Source organism: Sprattus sprattus (genome assembly GCF_963457725.1).
Source record: "Sprattus sprattus genome assembly, chromosome: 21".
In the NCBI taxonomy this organism is placed as follows: domain Eukaryota; kingdom Metazoa; phylum Chordata; class Actinopteri; order Clupeiformes; family Clupeidae; genus Sprattus; species Sprattus sprattus.
This window is the reverse complement of record NC_137919.1, coordinates 13,212,024-13,232,638: the sequence shown is the minus strand read 5'-3', so window position 1 is coordinate 13,232,638 and position 20,615 is coordinate 13,212,024. Positions and strand designations below refer to the sequence as shown.

At 44.1% G+C, this 20,615-nt stretch overlaps 1 protein-coding gene across 2 annotated transcripts in view; it reads left to right on the top strand.

Moving 5' to 3' along the window:
* The first annotated feature begins 231 nt into the window (after positions 1-231).
* The window catches only part of adisspb (adipose secreted signaling protein b), a 24,988-nt gene continuing 4,604 nt past the window's right edge, over positions 232-20,615 (top strand). Inside the window, exons 1-4 of one of the 2 annotated variants that reach the window (XM_080859941.1) lie at positions 232-385; positions 6,017-6,116; positions 12,177-12,307; positions 15,528-15,666. In XM_080859941.1, coding sequence (XP_080716067.1) covers positions 6,098-6,116; positions 12,177-12,307; positions 15,528-15,666 — 289 coding nt within the window. In that variant the 5' untranslated portion in view covers positions 232-385; positions 6,017-6,097. Of the gene's footprint in view, positions 442-6,016; positions 6,117-12,176; positions 12,308-15,527; positions 15,667-20,615 lie in introns of both variants that reach the window. The other variant, XM_080859940.1, reaches the window with a different exon arrangement.

The window sequence follows — 20,615 nt, the reverse complement described above, 5'->3', positions numbered from 1 at the left end:
AGCATTGTTAAATGCGCGGTGAATTTCAGCAATAAAATCTACAAAAAAATCTGCAATCTACAAAATTGTCATTGTGACAATTTATTTGATCTTTAAGTAGGCTTATTGGAGCGTTTTGCATTTATAAATTCGGAGTAGACTATTTCTGATACAAATCCACGTGATCAACACGGAAGTCAACCACACTGTTTAGGGGCGCTCTAGACTAGAGAGTCCAGTAGTTCAAGCGCCTTGGCGCTGGGGCGGAGTGAATGCGATCACCCTCAGTTTATGAATATATTCATTTCCCCCAGTGTACCACTCCTGTACAGCTCCACAGTTCGCAAGATAGCCACTTCTCGCCGCGATACTTAAACAGACCGGGTTGGTGATCAAGCTGCAAAAGGTAGCTAGCTAACTTACTTGGACGTACACTCAGGACAGAGAACTGCCGACCACCAGGTCAGTTACAAGTGCCATCTGATATTTAGGACTGCAGAATACTGATCATATTATCACCGAATTTTGTGGTTTTGAAAATGTAAGTAAAGCTTAGAGAAACAAGTGGTTGTGTGCGGTCTCATCTATGCCAGTAGAAGGATACCGTTTTGCAAGAATTGCAGCTTACGATAGCCAGTTGTTCAAAAGCATGTATAGCAACAGACAGGTGTTTCATATAGTCACTGTAGTCGTGTGAATATCGCGTTTGACAGGGCTACGACTTCATCGTGACGGTAATATTTGTATGGTTACTTACAAATGTAATTGTTTCATTTCTACATTAATATTTAGGATGTAGTTGCGTCAATCTTGTTCTGCCGAGGCGGTAGCGGGTTATATGCGACATTACCATGAACAGCCCAGCAAACTGATAAAACATGGGGTGCGAGAATATTACACCGTCTGGCCATATACATTTCTCGCTCTTGAGCTAGTTTAAGCTTGTTTATAATAATTCCCGGATCTGAAGGGTTGAGAGAAGACTTTGGAAATTGGCTGCTGCAACTCATCTCGAATGCGAAAGCTTAAATAACATTTAGCCAGCCAAGCGCACATAAAAGTTTTGTTCCCGATTGTTACTTGCAAATTGGTGAAATAGTTTCGCGCATGAATTTTAAGTGCTGGTGCGATGTTTAATCCAACATGGGTACAGTCACACACTAGCTCAACATACTGATGATAATGTATTACACTCGCATGGCCGAATGAGAGCAGGATGACTGCATGATGCCCACTGTTGCTGGATCTGTTCCATTATTCTTTCCACTATCCTCTAGCAACTGGCACAATGGCAGCTGAAAAGTATTTTTTTGGCTGGCCAACATTGTCTGTTATTTTGTTGAACTGTTTGATTTAAGTAGGTAAGCCTCATGACCGCCTATTTCTGCCTGATATCCTTTTCAAGGCAGTGATTCCTGTGATTAAACAGGGCTGCACCCACGTAGACACTGACATATTAAGGAAGCCTCTTTCACTTCCTTTCCCTGGATCCTTGAAATATTGGCCTGAAATTCACATTGGCCTGACACTCAATAAAGAAAATATGACAGTCTAAGGCAGCTCATAGTTGGAGGTCTGATATGGATTGTTGTTGTCGTTGCTGATGCTGTGTGAATGTGTGTGTGTGTGTGTGTGTGTGTGTGTGTGTGTGTGTGTGTGTGTGTGTTTGTGTGTCTGCCTGTGTGTGTGTGTGTGTTCGTGTGTGTGTGTGTGTGTGTGTGTTTGTGTGTCTTAAGAGCAGAGTTTAGAAATGAACACTGACATTGTCATCCCAGACTCCCAAGAAAGGGCCATATATTGATGTTTCTTTTTAAACACAATGAGTGCGCTCACACACAGAGACCACCACAACACTTTCTCCACGGCACACATTGGTTTCCCCTCTTCCCTTTCTCTAATGTCTCCCTTGCTCTGGTCAGAGTCCCATAGAGGTGTGTGTGTGTGTACCTGCTTAGACAGAGAGACTCGGAGATTAGACCCAGTTGGAGGAAACTCGTCTCATTCCTCCATGCAAAGACAGGGGGAGAGGGAAGAGATTAGCAAACGTCTATCTCAGGGGATCTGCTAGTAGGCTTTTTAATGAGATATAATTCACATCAAAAGAGTGACTCTGGGGGGGGTGGGGGGGAAGAGATGGAACCGAAGCTCTTGTCCAAATAGGCTCGGAGAATCAAAGAGACAAGGCTGAGTTAGAAAGAAGAAGCAGTGAGAAAAAAAAGGTAAGATGGTAAGAAAATAAGGAAACTGAAGACAATATGGCAAACCAATAGTGTGGATAGACAAAGAAAGGACCGTTTAAAGGTCACTTTGTGCAAGAAGGGCAGATGAGATTGAAGGCTGTTATTGAATCTCTTTTTGGTCCTTTAAGCCACAGACAGATGCTATCAGTGCTTTGAGACACACCCTCCTGTTCTGGTTTGATAGTTTTGTGTGTGTGTGTGTGTGTGTGTGTGTGTGTGTGTGTGTGTGTGTGTGTGTGTGTGTGTGTGTGTGTGTGTGTGTGTGTGTGTGTGTGTGTGTGTGTGTGTGTGTGTGTGTGTGTGTGTGTGTGTGTGTGTGTGTGTGTGTGTGTGTGTGTGTGTGTGCTACCGCTCACGCATTCAGTCCTAAGGCATAAGCGGGTCCTAAAAGAAAACACACTCTCTAGCCCTGTGCATCATGGGAAAGGTGCTTGAGTCAGAGAGGTGACCTGCCTGTAGGGTCCACAACCTCACTTCCTGTACACACCAGATTACAACACTGCTGTTCTGTTTTCAGAAGGGAAATTAAATGTTTGAAAATGTCATGGATTGAGAGAATGAGCTGTAGCATTGCAAGGGAATTATTACAGATTTAGCCTACTTTTCAGAAGCAGCAACAAATACCTTTTGTAACCAAACAGCAACAGTCCATTATTAGTCCATACGTAGGATAGCCTTTAAAGTTTACGCTCTCATATAGGCCTTAACGCAGTACTGGTGATTCCTAGTATGTTACAAACCTGGCTTGGCTGGGTTGAGCTTGCTAAATATGGCCGCCTATGTCAGATGTATGCGCTGCTTAGTATGAGACAATGCAGAAACTGTCTGGTCAGACTTAAGGCACCAGTGACAGCCTTAGAGACGCCTCAGTTTGTGACTCCATTCTGCACCTAGCCAAAAACACACACACATACATGCACACACACACACACACACACACATACATACACACACACACACACACACACACACACATACATGCATACACACACACACACACATACATGCATACATACACACACGCATACACACACACACGCATACACACACACACACGCACGCATACACATGCAGACACACGCACACACACACACACACACACACACACGCACGCACAGCCACAGAGCCCTGAATGACAAGTGAAATTGAAGGGTCTGGTTGTCCTCACGTCTGAGTCACAGGCGGACGAAAGGCGTGAAACCAGATGTTAACCCCCCGGGAGCTGTCATATGAGAACAAGGGACAGTCATCGCTTTATAAATACAAGAGCAGCAATCAGTGATCACAGTGGGAGAGAACTTTGGCCTCATCACTTTACCTCTGTGTGAGTGTGTGTCTGTGTGTGTGTGTTTGTGTGTCTATGTCACATAGTTACTCAACACTGTGCAGTTTGAAGCTTCCCCCAGAGCCATATCCACTTCCTCCCTGGAGAGAGCCCCCCGTCTTACACAAGAAGTACAGTTTCAGTCTTGTGCGTGTAAGCTAGTGACTTGCAAAGGAGCACAGAGCTGGGAACCACATCAAATGTAGATATACTGGTATGACATAGTGTAGACCCCCATCTCTAAGGCATAGTGTAGACCCCCATCTCTAAGGCATAGTGTAGACCCCCATCTCTAAGGCATAGTGTAGACCCCCATCTATAAGGCATAGTGTAGACCCCCATCTCTAAGGCATAGTGTAGACCCCCATCTCTAAGGCATAGTGTAGACTCCCATCTCTGAGGCATAGTGTAGACTCCCATCTCTAAGGCATAGTGTAGACTCCCATCTCCAATGCTGTGGAAACAAATTGCTGTCTGTTTCCATGGTGCTTCTGTGTGTAAATTACCATTAGATATTGTGTGTGATTGAATGAGGGCATGTCTTGTGAGAATTGATTCACCAGTTTACAGGACAGGGATACTTATCTTGCTTGCCTTGTACTCCCTCGGTGTACTCTCTGACTTGTGTGTGTGTTTGCTTGCGCATGTGCTGAAGGTTTTTAAGTGTCCTAGATTCAGCAGACAGATCATTTTCTTTGTACCGTGTGTGTTTTGTTAGGCAAAAGGTTTTCCTTGATAAGGTGCAAGATGATCATGGGTATGTGGTATGTGTTAATTAGACATGCTCTCGCTCTCAGATTAATTTGCCTTAATTAGCAGTGAGATGTCAAGTGTACATTTTTAGCTTACAGCACTTGGGCCTGCAATATATAACACAGTGTAACAGCGTAGCATGGTAGTAGTTTTATTCAAGTTTTTTAAATTTGTACTGAAAAACTGATCAAATGTAGTTTGTGGAAGTTAGAAGTTAGTTTGGTGAGGTAAAAACAAGTAGGCTTACGTAAATGAAAATATCTCACTGTAGACATGCATGCACACACACACACACACACACGCACAGACACACACACGCACAGACACACACACGCACAGACACACACACGCACAGACACACACACGCACAGACACACACACGCACAGACACACACACGCACAGACACACACACGCACAGACACACACACACACACACACACCCCATCGCACACACACACCCCATCGCACACACACACCCCATCGCACACACACACACACACACACACAGACACACAGACACACAGACACAAAGACACACACACACAGACACACAGACACACACACACACACACACACACACACACACCCCATCGCACATAGCTGTAATGTGAGGAAATGATGATGCTGCCCTAAGTTATGTGAGGCAGATGACAGAGGAGTGTGTTCAGCTTCCTCTGGTCACCAGGCGAGGAGATGATTAGTCCACACAGACACGCCTTCATGTTCAGGAACTCTGTGGAAAAAAGGCCTTTACATTCACATGTTCTCCCTCTCCTTGTCCTTCTCACAGGCCACATTATACAGTAGCCTTCTTAAACACTACAGTACCCAAGTCTCCTAGAGTTAGGGACTTCATGAACACTACAGTACCCAAGTCTCCTAGAGTTAGGGGCTTCATGAACACTACAGTACCCAAGTCTCCTAGAGTTAGGGGCTTCATGAACACTACAGTACCCAAGTCTCCTAGAGTTAGGGGCTTCATGAACACTACAGTACCCAAGTGTCCTAGAGTTAGGGGCTTCATGAACACTACAGTACCCAAGTCTCCTAGAGTTAGGGGCTTCATGAGGACTACAGTACCCAAGTCTCCTAGAGTTAGGGGCTTCATGAGGACTACAGTACCCAAGTCTCCTAGAGTTAGGGGCTTCATGGACTACAGTACCCAAGTCTCGTAGAGTTAGGGGCTTCATGAACACTACAGTACCCAAGTCTCCTAGAGTTAGGGGCTTCATGTGCTGATTCATGCAGTCTTGAGGAGGTTTGAGCTAAGACCAGAGGCTTAACCCAGGAGTCACAGGGTCCTTTGGTACCTTGTAATTATGTGTGTGTGTGTGTGGCTGTGTGTTTGTGTGTGTTTGTGAGAGATTATTTATACTTAATCTTGGGAGCAAAGCGTGCTCCAGAACTTTCAGCAAAAAAAAAAAAAAAAAACCTTCTCAGTCGTCCATGGGGCCATTAAGGCCTGCTTTCAGTTTCATGTAATCCTCTTAAATTAGAAATAAATAAATAAATGAGGGAATGAATGAAACAAACAATCTTCGACACGGTGGGACATCAACACAGCTGGGCTTGGGAAGCCATGGCAACCCTAAACAAATTTAGCGAAGACAAAGCCAGAGATTTTAAAGTATTCTGTTTACTCTACTCCTTTTTTCTATTTCTTTCTTTCTTTCATTCTTTCTAACTCTCCCCCTGTCTTTGTCTCTCTCTCTCTCTCAGGACACGTGAGTTTCATGACATGGTTCTGCGGATACGTTGACTGAACTCCTAATCTGCATTTGCTGTGGACCCACAACCATCATGGCTACTTCCAAAAAGGGTGAGTCGGTCTCCATCTCTACATGTTATCATCTCTTGTTTTCTGCCTCTCTCTCTCTCTCTGCTCCCTTTCTCTCTCTTCTCTCTCTCTCTCCTCTCTCTGTCTCTGCTCCCTCTCTCTCCCTCTCCCTCCCTCTCTTCTCTGCCCTCTCTCTCTGCTCTCTCTCTCTCCTCTCTCTCTCTCTCTCTCTCTCTCTCTCCTCTTTTCTTCTATCCCCCATTTCCCCCTGTGTCTCTGTCCTCAGCTCTCCCTCTCTCTGCCTTTTCACCCACTCATTTAGCCTCCTGTACTTTCCAGTCTCTCTCACCTCCTGGGAAGTTTGTTTGCAAATTTGTGGTTGTTTTTTTTGTATGTGTTTGCATGTATGTGTGTGTGTGTGTGTGCGCTCGCATGCAGTGTGTGTGTTTGAACAGGAACACAAGAGTTCGTCCTCTGCCAGCGGTTAGAGTCACATGGAGGAGTGTGTGTTTAAAGCAAGGGTAAAACACATGGAGGAGTGTTTGTTTAAAGCAAGGGTAAAACAGGTGTTTGAGTGGGGCAGGGTCTGCTGTTAGCGTGCGTACTGGTGCAGCATGCAGGCAGGGTGCAACCAGCCCCCCCCCCAACCAACCCCCAACTGGACCCCTCCAAACACAACTAATAGAAGACATTAGGTTATGTGTGTGGGACTGTTGCCATGGTTACCAGTGAGCAACGTTAAGTAAGTAAATGGGTCGGGTTGGTGCAGCGACGGTGCTGGGAAACATCAACTGGCCAGAACTCCCTGAGGGTGGAGCGGATGCACACACGCACACACACACACACGCACGTGCACACGCACACGCACACACACAAGCAGACACACAAGCAGACACACAAGCAGACACACAAGCAGACACACAAACACACACATACACACACATACACACACACACACACACACATACACACACACACACACACACACACACACACACACACACACAATGCCACCAATCAAATTGAGCTCAAACACACATTTACACACAGTGTTTTTAACTACACACATACACTTAAGCAAGCACTGTTGAATATTATTTAGCATTTATATGTGGACATATTCATGCACTCACACAAACACACCTCAGAGTGTATAGCCCTGTGAAACACATCCATTAGTATTTATTACCTTACATACAGTACCACACACATAAACACACTCACACACACACACTAGTACTTAACACCTTGAACACCCATTCACACACACGCACAAACACTAGTACTTATTACCTTAAACACCCATTCACACAACTCCCCCCCCCCCCCCCCCCCCCCCCCACACACACACACACACGGCACTCGCACACCATTTGTGGAGGGGCTCTTAAATAACATTGGGGACTAAATAAAGCCCACAGTGATGAAAATAGAAAATAATGGCAGAAATCAGAGAGATGGAAGATAATGTCAATCACTGTCGTGAAGCTGGGACACTGGAGAGAACAAGATAAGACGAGAGGAGAAGTAGGATGATAAAACACTCTTTTGTGTCTAGGATGGGATAAAGGGTTCATTCAGCTCTAATGATTCTGCTTTCTCATCGGTAGATCGATTTATTTACCTACCTAGATGAGCTGTATGTCTCCTTGGATGAAAGTGTCGGCAAATGAGTTCTTGTGAATGTAAAAGCGTTATTTAGTTTAAACTGTGTAAAAACAACAGCCTCTGTGAGGAGATATAGCCCATTCTGTAGGTCTGCAAAGAGTTAAAATAAAAAAATGACTTTCAGCTAACATATAGCTGCAGTAAAGGCAGACTGGTAGTGACCACGCAGATCTGATCTGGGATTGTCTGTGTAGCCGTGAGTGACGTTGTCTTGATTCAAATGAATGGATTTGGTTTTCATTTGATCTTGTTGATGGATCTCCAGGAACCAACCCACCCCACACTAGGCCTCTGCGATGCATGGCATAGCTGACTGCCAGTGTCAGGATAAGGATATTAGAGTTTAACCAGCCATGATGGCTGATAAATGCCCAGAATTTGAAATATCACTCTATGTTGTGTAAAAGGGGGTTTACATTCAAGGAAACTGAAAGACACACAACAGGCAAGGATGAAGAAGATAGTGTGTGTGTGTGTGTGTGTGTGTGTGTGTGTGTGTGTGTGTGTGTGTGTGTGTGTGTGTGTGTGTGTGTGTGTGTGTGTGTGTGTGTGTGTGTGTGTGTGTGTGTGTGTGTGTGTGTGTGTGTGTGTGTGTGTGTGTGTGTGTGTGTGTGTGTGTGTTTAATCCCACTCAAACCTGTGCAGACTGGTGTCGGCTGTGGCATTACTGGAATTACTGTCCTCGTTGCAGACTAGCCCAGATGAGCTAAATTCAGGAAAGTGGAAACCATGCTTCAGGGAACATTCTGGATTAAATGTCGAAAAGGGGACCGACTGTTTGGTCTGATGGGTAATAAGATAGGAGAGATTCACTGGTGTGTGTGTGTGTGTGTGTGTGTGTGTGTGTGCGTGTGCGCGCGCATGGACTGGCTGGGGGGGAAGAGTCTTGGGCGTGAGTTGACTTGACCTGTCAGTTTTAGGAAAGTCAAGAAAGACACTTTGTTGGTGTGTGTATGTGTCATCGATGGTCAGACCATTAGACACAAACCAAATGTTATTGTAATGTAATAATTGTTTTTGTTTACTGAACATTAGTCTAATCTGCTATTCACCATGACAGTGCGTGCTTCTATTTGTCTGGGTGCTGGTGTGTCACCAATTTCAATGGATTTGATCATTGGATTATTTTGCTTTTCACTGAATTGTATTCTCAGTTGAACCCAATTGCAAGGATGTCTGTGTGTGTCTGTGTGTGCGTACTTGTGTTAGTCTGGCGGCAATGCAGCATTATCTCTGTTTCTGATCCCCTCTTTAATCTGAGTTACTGTTGGGCTCATTTAAGGCCTCAAACCCTCCTCTCTGCTATGCTGACCCAGTTAAAAAGCACACACACACACACAGAGAGAGAGAGAGAGAGAGAGAGAGAGAGAGAGATAGATAGTAATCCATCTCACACACACACACACACACACACACACACACACACACACACACACACACACACACAGAGTGATAGATTGTAATCCATCTCTCAAGAGGAGAAGGGGTTTTGAGAATGAGGAGTACGTTAAGTGTATGCACATTATGCAGACCAACAACTAGGGGTGAAAATTGCCACAGAGGCAATGGTACGATGCCATCACAATATTTGGGCCATGAGATTAGAGTATTATTACAATTTACGATACTACAAGTATTGTGATCCGATTCTGTGATACATCGTGATTTATTTCTCCCATAAGTTACATTTCTGGGACTCTCTGAAGCCATCTTGGTGCAGTGAATTTGTCCTCGACTGACATCCTTTCCAATTTCAGCTGTGACGCAAGAGAAGAACAAGGACTTCAGAAGCAATAATAAAATAAAATACAAATCTTAATATTAATACATTAATAAGTTTCACAATAATCTTCGCTGCTGTATCAATATAACATTGTGAACAATATTGTATCAATATAAACATTGCGATACTAAACTGTATACACAATAACTTGTGCATAGTTTAGTGCATTAATTTATAGATGCACACAAACATAGTCATTGTTTGATACCTAGCCTACATACAATGAACACATCCAATCACTCCTGGGATAGTGCAGTATGCAGAAGACCTCATGCTTATCAACAACTGTCGAATGCATATCAACCCATGGGTATATCCTCAATGATGTAATCAGTAATACACAATTTGACCCTGCGGGGAAGTTTATCCAGCTGTGCGTCTGCCCATGACCCTGGGATCAACTACTGTGTCATCAGCCTTGGGTCATCAGCCTTGGGTCAACAGCCTGGGGTCATTCCTCACGGGAGCTTTGCTCATTTAATCTTGCACCAGTGTTGGGGAAGTGGTCAAGATTGTCTCTCTGGCGTCCTCTGTAGCTGATTGTATCTCTGGCGTCCTCTTTAGCTGATTGGCTCTCTGGCATCCTCTGTAGCTGATTGGCTCTCTGGCATCCTCTTTAGCTGACTACAGTGTCCCATCTTTCCTGTTGAAGTTTATGGGTCCTTCCCTTCATCACAGAAGCAGAAGGGCTCCTCCATGATTATAGGCCCTGGCTCGATGGGCCATTCCGCAAATCTTGTTGAGGCAAAACATTGAGTTGCTGTGCTTATCTAATCTTTGTTATCTTTGTTCCTGGCTATTACTGTATTTCTAAAATGGAATAAGCAGCAATAATGAGCGTGTGTGAGTGTGCGCTCACAGTGCTATCAGGGATCTTAGATTATGCCCGGCATACAACAAAGCCAATAGCCTATGCTTTGTCCATTATGAGGCCCTCAGTGGGAACCCTTCATTGAATTATGATATTATGGCTGAAAAATGTTGTTGAGCATGTCTGCGCATTTCTGTGTTTGTGTGTGTGTCTGTGCGTGTGTGAGTACGTGTGCGTTTGTGCGTGTGTGCGTCTGTGTGTGTCTGTGTGTGCGTGCGTGTGTGTGTGTGTGTGTGTGTGCGTGCGTGTGTGCATTTGTGTGTGTACGTGTGTGTGTACGTGCCTGTGTCCCTGCTTAAATCTGACAAGTATGTAACCTGCTGAACTTTAATGAACGACACCCCCTTGGGGATTCTATTTGTGGAATATCTGGGAAGTTACATAATCTTTTTCAAATGACACCCATCACCCAAGCAAACGTATGTTTAAAAATAGACAAGTGGTCAGTTAAGGGACAGGATTGCAAAACCGGACAATGACACTGATTACAGGGTGGGGGGAGATGGAGGACTGTTGGTGAAATGGAGTTGAATGATTAAGAACGTTTTCTTGTTTTAATCAAGGTGGGAACAGCAGCAGTATCATGGGTTCTATACACAGGAAGGGCTAGTCAGGCAGACTGTTTCAGGGGCTGATCAGTGAGACTATTTTAGGGGATAATCAGTGAGAGTGAGTTTCAGGGGATGGATGTGGAATTGTATCTTGACAGCAAGCATGGTTCTTGCCACTGAATGAACTTCAATACACCTGCTGTAGTTCTAGAATGCTTCACATATAGTTTTAATCCAGCCAGCACGAGTCTTGGAAATATTCAAACGTCAACGTGAACCTTTACACTATCTGTTGGGTCTGCCTATGACATGTATAGTACTGATAGGCACACCGTAGGGAAGGACGCAGTAGAGAGGGTGTTGGGCGGTAGACTGAGTTTACATTCTTTGGTTCTCTGGGGTTTGTCCACTGTCAGGTTCTCCACTGTTGCTTTAACCCGTTTGCTGTAACACTGCACGAGAGTAACCCCCAGAGTAGTTGCTTTAATCCCGTTTCCTGTAACACTGCACGAGAGTTACCCCCAGAGTAGTTGCTTTAATCCCGTTTCCTGTAACACTGCACAAGAGTTACCCCCAGAGTAGTTGCTTTAACCCGCTTTCTGTAACACTGCACGAGAGCAGCTCCCAGAGTAGTTTAGGAGTCCCAGTCCAACCCAGGAAGCGGTTTCATAAGTGTGATCCATCCATCCGGGGGGCGCTGAGCAGGCCAGGGCTCAGGTGCCAGTGGGGATTACACTAATGACCCTTCAGAGAGGCTCACGCACATTCCTCCCGGGCTTTTAAGGAAACGCGCCCGGTAGCAGGCCCTCGGCTGGCTTGGATGTGTGTGTGTGTGTGTGTGTGTGTGTGTGTGTGACAGTGTGTGAAAGTGTGTGTGAGGGTGTCCAAGAGAGACCCATATGTTGCATCTCATAGCTTTGTGCGTAGTATGACTATGCATATGTGGATATTCAGGTATAGGATGTGCACCCATATATGTGTTTGTGTGTGTGTGTGTGTGTGCGTGTATATGTGTCTATTAATATATTAATATATCAATATGTGCTTCGGTCTGTCTGAGACTCTCTTAAGGCTCTGTGTCAGTGCGAAAGAATTTATGCATGTGGATGACTACAGTATATATGTGCACCTACAACATATATGTGTTGGTGTGTTACTCACCTGTGTGTGTGTGTTTTGTGTGTGTGTGTGTGTGTGTGTGTGTGTTTTGTGTTTGCATTCTGCCACAGGCTCAGCTAAGTCCGGTGGTGTGCGGTTCTCAGAGGAGCCAGCGGCCCATTCCCATGTGCACTTTGACGAGAAACTCCACGACTCCGTTGTCATGGTGATCCCAGAATCAAATGGCAACTTCCTGGTTAAAGTATGTGTACGAGTTTGTGTATATGTATGTGTGTGTGTGTTTGTGAATGTGGTAGTGGAAAATCGCCTGTAGTGTCTAGCTGGTTAATCTCTCACTAAATTCACAGGTTGAGACACAGTTATACTTCAGCTATGCAGAGAAAGTTCTGGAAGAGACCGATTTTATATTACACTGTATTATTACACACTCTCTTAAAATATGTTTGTGAGTGAGTGCACGTGGAGTGTGCTTGTTTTAGTGAGTACTTCTTTTTTTGTGTCTGTGGTAACGTGTGCCTCTGGGTGTATGAGTTTGCTCGTGTTGTTGTTGTTGTTGTTGGTGGTGGTGGGGTGTGTGTGTAAGAGAGAGAGAAAAATAATGTGTGAGCGGGAGAGAGTGAACAAGAGTGAGCAAGGACAAAGTATGAGTTGTGTGTGTGTGCGTGTGTGTGTGCGTGTGTGTGTGCGTGTGTGTGCGTGTGTGTGTGCGTGTGTGTGCGTGTGTGCGTGTGTGCGTGTGTGCGTGTGTTGTGTGTGTGTGTCTGCTTTTGTATGCACGCACATCTGTGTAGGTGTGTGGTGTGTAGTGCCAACAGCACTGAATAAAAGATGGCGGTAATGTTTGTTTACTGCTTCTCTGTTATTCCTGCCAAGAGACGTCTGCTCAGCTTGGGGAAAGACAGGTGCACTCCCTCCTCTCTCTCTCTCTCTCTCTCTCTCTCTCTCCTCTCTCTCTCTACTCTCCATCCAAACACATGCAGGCACAGGCCAAAGGCCTGATGGCAGTGCAGCCCACTCCCATTCCTCCCATGAGAAGTGCACACACACACACACACACACACATTCAGAGCAGTGAATGTTCTGACTAGCACACACACACACACACTCACACACACACACACACACACACACACACACACATTCAGAGCAGTGAATGTTCTGACTAGCACACACACACACACACACACACACACACACACACATTCAGAGCAGTGAATGTTCCGACTAGCACACACACACACACACACACACACACACACACATTCAGAGCAGTGAATGTTCTGACTAGCACACACACACACACACACACATTCAGAGCAGTGAATGTTCCGACTAGCACACACACACACACACACACACACACACACACACACACACACACACACACACATTCAGAGCAGTGAATGTTCTGACTATCAAACTGCCCCTCCTTAGAGCTTCTGTTGTCATAGGAACAGCCACGGGGGCAAATTTGTCAGTGTGAGTAGGAAGTGGAGCGCATGGAGGCATCAAAGACCCCTCTGACATTCTGACACAGTGGGCATCTCTTTCTTTCTCTCTCTCGCGCTCTCTGTCTTTTTCTCACTGTTTCTCACTCTCTCATTCTCTCTCTGTCTCACACTTTCTCTTTTTCTCACTGTCTCTCACTTTCTCTCTCTCTTTCTCTCTCTCTTTTTCTCACTGTTTCTCACTCCCTCACTCTCTCTCTGTCTCTCAGTCTCTCACTCTCTCTCTCTCGCTCTGTCTTTTTCTCACTGTTCCTCACTCTGTCTCTCCAATTCTATAAGGTTCCTGGCGTGACAATAAGTCCATTTATGCTGTCTACACCATACTTCCTTCCCTCTCTCTCCCTTCCTCCCTCTCTCTCTCTCTCTATCTTTCTCTCTCTCTCTCTCTCTCTATCTTTCTCTCTCTCTCTCTCTCTCTATATATATATATATCTGCCTCTCTTTATTCTTCCCCTCTGTTACGGCCACCTTGGCCTTGAAGGAGGTTGTATTTGTATTTATGGATACTTGTTGCCTGTTTTGTCTGTTCTCTCTCTCTCTCAGCCCTCTAGGTCTAGGTAAGCCCTGGTCCCGCCTGTTTCAGGATGGGACGTGCCAATTACGGGGCGTGTCCCACCTAACGGGATAAAAGAGGCCTGGCCTTGGAAAGAGGCGGCGGGAGCTTTGCGTTATGTTTTGTTATGTTTGGGATTCTTTTGTATTATATTTGTCACGTAATTAAAACCCATACGTGAACTGTGGCATTGTCTCCTGGCCAATTCTTGTTGCTCCTGAGCCAGGGTAACACCCTCTGTCTCTTGCTTTCTCTCTCCCCTTCATATGCTGTCTGTCTCTCCCTCACTCAAACTCATTATGTGAGTAAACACTTTTCCGATAAACTAAGCAGAAGATAAAGTCTCTGATACTGAGGGCCCATCAGGTCCAGTGTGGTCATATGGATCCAAGCTAGCAGGATCACTGCTTTTTCTTTCCTTTTCCCATCTTTTCATTCCTTTTAATGTCCTTTATTTCTTTCTTTAGTTGCTAACATCCTCCTTTCTTTTCTTATTTCTGTCTGGGGAGCTCCGGCGTGTAGGTTGCCTGCCGTTGCATCAGTGGTTGAGTCGTAAGCCTGTGAACCAGGAGTCAAGCTGCTCCGCTTTCTCTCCTCTCCTCTCCTCTCCTCTCTGCCCCTCTCCTCTCCTCTCCTCTCTGCCCCTCCCTTCTCCTCTCCTCTCCTCTCCTCTCCTCTCCTCTCCTGTCCTGTCCTGTCCTCTCCTCTCCTCTCCTCTCCTCTCCTCTCCTCTCTGCCCCTCTCCTCTCCTCTCCTCTCATCTCCTCTCCTCTCCTCTCCTCTCCTCTCCTCTCCTCTCCTCTCCTCTCCTCTCTGCCCCTCCCTTCTCCTCTCCTCTCCTGTCCTGTCCTCTCCTCTCCTCTTTTCTCTTCTCCTCCCCTCTCCTCTCCTCTCCTCTCCTCTCCTCTTTTCTCTTCTCCTCCCCTCTCCTCTCCTCTCCTCTCCTCTCTTCTCCTCCCCTCTCCTCTCCTGTCCTGTCCTGTCCTGTCCTGTCCTGTCCTGTCCTGTCCTCTCCTCTCCTCTCCTCTCCTCTCCTCTCCTCTTTTCTCTTCTCCTCCCCTCTCCTCTCCTCTCCTCTTCCTCGTCACCTTCTTGAAGTGTATTTTCGAGAGAAACACCCACTATTATTTTTGGGTACTATGCCTGAAAGAGGTGTGTGTGTGTCTTGTACGCGTGCATAAGAGATTATGTCACTCCTTGCTGTAGCATTTGTGTGTGTGTGTGTGTGTGTGTGTGTGTGTGTGCGAGCAAGCAAAAGCATAAACCATCACTTTGCTTGTGTGTGTGTGTGTGTGTGTGTGTGTGTGTGTGTGTGTGTGCGTGCGCAAAATCGTGTGGTATTACTTTTTTAGATGTGAGCCAAAGTGTGTGTGTGTGTGTGTGTGTGTTTCTGTGCTCAGGTGGGCTTCCTAAAGACACAGCACAAGTACGAGATCGACTTCACCCTTCCAGAGCTTCCATCGCTAGGCACCGACATCTGCTCAGCCCCCATCCCAAACCCTCACATCCGTGTCACCAACATCACCCACCAATCAGAAGGTACGCCTGTAGCTACCAGGTTCTGAGTGTGTATGTGTCTGTGTGTGTGTGTGTGTGTGTGTGTGTGTGTGTGTGTGTGTGTGTGTGTGTGTGTGTGTGTGTGTGTGTGTGTGTGTGTGTGTGTGTGTGTGTGTGTGTGTGTGTGTGTGTGTGTGTGTGTGTTTCAAAAAGTGGGAGATGATCTTTAACTCTCAGGGGTCGTGTAAATAAAACACTATAACGCAATAAACCACTTCAAAACTGCAAGTTTTTGTCCTAGAAACATCAAAAATAACACCCCTTAAAACCTTTAATTGTCTACTATTCAAATATATAGGTAGAAACCAAATTTATTTGTACAGCTGTGAGGGTAAATCAATGCACATTTCAGTCTCTGGGTCAAAAAACAGACCCACCCATTAGCAAAAAGAGCTATTCAAATGATAACAGGATGGTCAAATGGCTGTCGGCATATCATAGCAGCGTAGCGCTAGACACTGTCAGAACTAGTCAGCACTAGCTAGCAGACTTGTTGCTTGCTAGGAGGTACTTTAGGTACTTCCTGTGCCTTTTGCTTACATAGATCTACCTTGTGGGGCACTTATAATAATTGTCTTGAGTGTATTCATATTTACAATGCCTATAGGTTTCGTTTGGCAGACATCCAGTTCCTATGTCTTTAGATAGCTAGCATAGCATAGCTCTTCTTGTGACCGTGCTCACTGAAGGCACTCAGTTCAGGAGTCTCCTTTATTTTACTCAGATTAAATATTATGTACAGATTTAACCTGAGTAAGAGAACCTGAGGAGATTGCCTGATTGTCTGTGCCAAAAAGAGAGTTGGCTAAGTGAAATATAAAGGTCAGTGGAAGTTATGTGAAAATTAAGTGGCGAAGAAATGATTGTGTAATAATTTATAGCGGTAGAATAAGTTGTAGCTTTGTCAACTATGGCAGTATGTATGTCTTCTCATTCAGTAAATAAAGAAACCCTCTGTTGGTAGCACATCATATTGCAGTCAGCTGTATCGGACACTCATTTTCTACACACATGTTTTCATCTCTCTTTCCTAATTGTCATCATGGTATACCCCAAGTCTATACCCATTTGTAACGTGTCATCACAGTTTATCCCATTTATGGCATTGTCTTGTCATTCCAAGAAGACTCCCAAAAGATTTTGGGGTGTATCAACATGTTTTACCGGTGCAGTAAAAATCAGGAGGCTATCTGTTTGTTGTGTTGGGGCAGAGAGGGTAAATATCAGGAGGCTTTCAGTCTGTTGTGTTGGGGCAGAGAGGGTAAATATCAGGAGGCTTTCAGTCTGTTGTGTTGGGGCAGAGAGGGTAAATATCAGGAGGCTTTCAGTCTGTTGTGTTGGGGCAGAGAGGGTAAATATCAGGAGGCTTTCAGTCTGTTGTGTTGGGGCAGAGAGGGTAAATATCAGGAGGCTTTCAGTCTGTTGAGGGGGCAGAGAGGGTAAATATCAGGAGGCTTTCAGTCTGTTGTGTTGGGGCAGAGAGGGTAAATATCAGGAGGCTTTCAGTCTGTTGTGTTGGGGCAGAGAGGGTAAATATCAGGAGGCTTTCAGTCTGTTGAGGGGGCAGAGAGGGTAAATATCAGATGGTTATCAGTCTGGTGTGTTGGGGCAGAGAGGGTAAATATCAGATGGTTATCAGTCTGTTGTGTTGGGGCAGAGAGGGTAAATATCAGTAGGGTAAAAGTGTCAAACTACCTCGAAGCACTCAGTTCAGGCTGAGCCCTCAGACATACCTTTACAGTTTTTCTCCGTTGCTTCAACTAATTTTTTCAAAGCATGCCTCGGTTTCTCTGAACACTAAACCCAAATCCCAATACCACTCACACAAAATGCAAAACCCTTTATACCTCTTGCAAAATACTACCTTGCTTTCAAAACACTATTATGTCACCTCAATTGTATTTTGTTTTCAAATGACAAACACAGACCATTATATGAGTATACATTCTAAGCATCGATTGAACAATGATGTGCTCAATGGAAAACACTACTTTGAAATAGGAAAACACTAGTATGAAGGCCTTATCAGGAGTATTATGCCTTTTCATCTCCAGTGTTACTGTACGATTTCTCCTGTTGTAAAATATTGTAACTGTATAATGTTTTAACTCAAATATAAAACAACTCACAAACAGTAACGACTTACAGTAAATATTTTTTTTTTTTTCAGAACTGCTGTAGCCTTTACATCAGAGCAAACACAACCGAATGTGTAGATGATTTACACAGAACAAACAATAGGATATTGATACAGTCAACAAAAAAAAGAAAGAAAAATGTAAAATAAAAAAGGACAAAAAAACTAGGCTGCATCCTGTTCTTGCTCAAGACAATATCGACAATTGTTGTGTTGTGAAACATCTGAAAATACAGTAACATTTGATTGGATTACAATACAGTTGATAGGACGTAATTAGTTGTGGAAACGTATATGACTTACTTGCACATAGTCATATCATACTGTAATTGTTTGACTCTATCAGAGTTTCTGTCAAAAGGCACCCTGTACACCTGCTTCATTCTCGAAGTGTTCTGCCTTAGAACATAGTCCACTGTAGGCTCACTGTATTGATGTTTAGGAATATGTCTTGGTCATCAATGGTTGCACTATGTATTTGTTTATAATTTTACAAATACAGTACAATGTAAAATACTCTAAATACAAGAATACTATGCTCCTGATAAGGCATTCAAACTAGTGTTTTACTGTCATAGTAGTGTTTCTTACCCATTCTCTCTTCTGAATGTCCGGAGAATCGGTGCAACTGAGAAGCGGCTTATGTTTGGTTGAACCCTCTGGCCAGCCTTACCAGCCTCCTGCATGGTCAAACCCATGTTGACCACATGGTTGAACACATTGGCCTGAATCTCATCAGAGATACAGTAATGGCTCTCCGTCTTGCTCTTCCTCTTCATCATTTTCCTCCTCCTCCTCTTACTCTCACTCCTCTGCCTCTCTGATCACCTCTCACTTCAATGTTGCCATAAATTGTTCTCCAAACTAGGAGCTAAAGTTTTGATTTCAAATTGCACAACAGCTTTGGAAATGGAAGTTTTGTCATTTGAATAGCAGTGTGTTCTGTCTGAAAGCAAGGAGGTTTTGGCATTGATAAACTGTTATGTGCAAAGTAGAGAGGATGGTGTTTAGTATTTTGTAGAAAGTGTGGTTAACAAATGAAATCTGTGTCTTAAGCAGAGAATTGTGTGTTGTGTTTTGAAGACAGTGCGGCTAACAATTGAAATCTGTGTCTAAAGCAGAGAATTGTGCTTATAAATAAACTTTATTACAGGCTCAAGGCCCACATGGGAGATGTACAATACATAAAATCAATAAATTACATATAAATATACATTCATAAATGCATATAAATACACAAGGAAAGAAGGGCTAAAAAAGGCACTTATGCCAGTGTTCCCAGATCTTAGATGTGTACTTGACAGAGCTGCGGCCAGGGTCTGTCATCAGATCAATTAATACATTTGAAGAGCGGTCCAGCCGACACATAAACTTAAAAGTAAGGTTCCTCAGCAAGGCCATGAAGGTGGTAAGACCCATATTACAAAACAGCTGACTGGCTCTAGTACTCCTGGGTTTCTTCAGGAGTATCCTAAGACAGTCATTATAGGCTACTTTCAATTTACGCAAGCTCTCCTTCTTGTAATTCACCCAGAGTGGAGCTGTATAGAGAGGGGTGCAGTAGGCTCTAAACAAATTAATTTTAACATCATATGTACAGTGGTGGATTTTCTAACCAACATGTTAGCTTGGACATAGAGCAATCTCCTCTGTCTAAACATGTCAGCATCATCCTCCAATGTGTCTGTGATAATGTGCCCTAAGTATTTGGTACTATTGGACACCCCCAGAGCTTGCCCAGAAAGATGAAAGGCAGGAAACTTAATTTCCATGTCCTCCTTAGTTCTACAGACCATTACCACACTCTTCTTTGCATTATATTTAACATCAAAATCGACCCCATAATTATAGTTTATCAGAATTGGTTTAGGGAGTTGGCACTTGGGTTTAGTGTTCAGAGAAACCGAGGCATGCTTTGAAAAATTGAGTTTTAGCAACGGAGAAAAACTGTAATTTAGCCTCGCCCTTACTTGCTCCTTTAAAGAAATGTCATGAAGATATGTGATACAAGTCATGATTCAGATCTTTTCCTGAGTTCATCAAAAGTCAACGGATTATTAAGGAGTTGCGTGTTTACAGATTGAAGACAATCTTTTAATGATCCTATCCAATGACCGATAACTTATAGGTTTAAGGTTTCTTTTCAAGGCCCTTCTCAAAATAAGTGTGTATGTATGTATGTATGTATGTATGTATGTATGTATGTATGTATATTTGTATGTACAGTATATGTATACACTATGTATAGTGTACTTAGTGTTAACCCTTTGTATACATATACAAGCATACGAGTGAACACTAGAGCAAGAGTATTTTTGGAAATTGATGTATTTTAAAATGCACGCTTTCAGACAATGACATTGCCAACTGTACCACTAAAAGACACCAGGTCAGATGTTGGAGGTATTTGCAGGGTTTTTGTACATTGCCTATAAGTAGATAACTAAGTTAGACTTAGAACAAAACCCCCTACTGCCGCTTTAAAAATAAAAATAATTGAAGGTGTAAATTAAGGAGGTTCTGCTTATGGGTTCTGATCAGGACCATGTATGACAGACTGTGTGATATATATGGTGTGTGTGTGTGTGTGTGTGTGTGTGTGTGTGTGTGTGTGTGTGTGTGTGTGTGTGTGTGTGTGTGTGTGTGTGTGTGTGTGTGTGTGTGTGTGTGTGTGTGTGTGTCATTGTCATAGGCTTTGACAGGAGACAGAAGGAGCCCACCTCCTTAGTCTAATTGAGCTCGTCAATGTCTCTGTGTGATCTTGTTTACGACTTTGATTAAACAATTAGCTGCA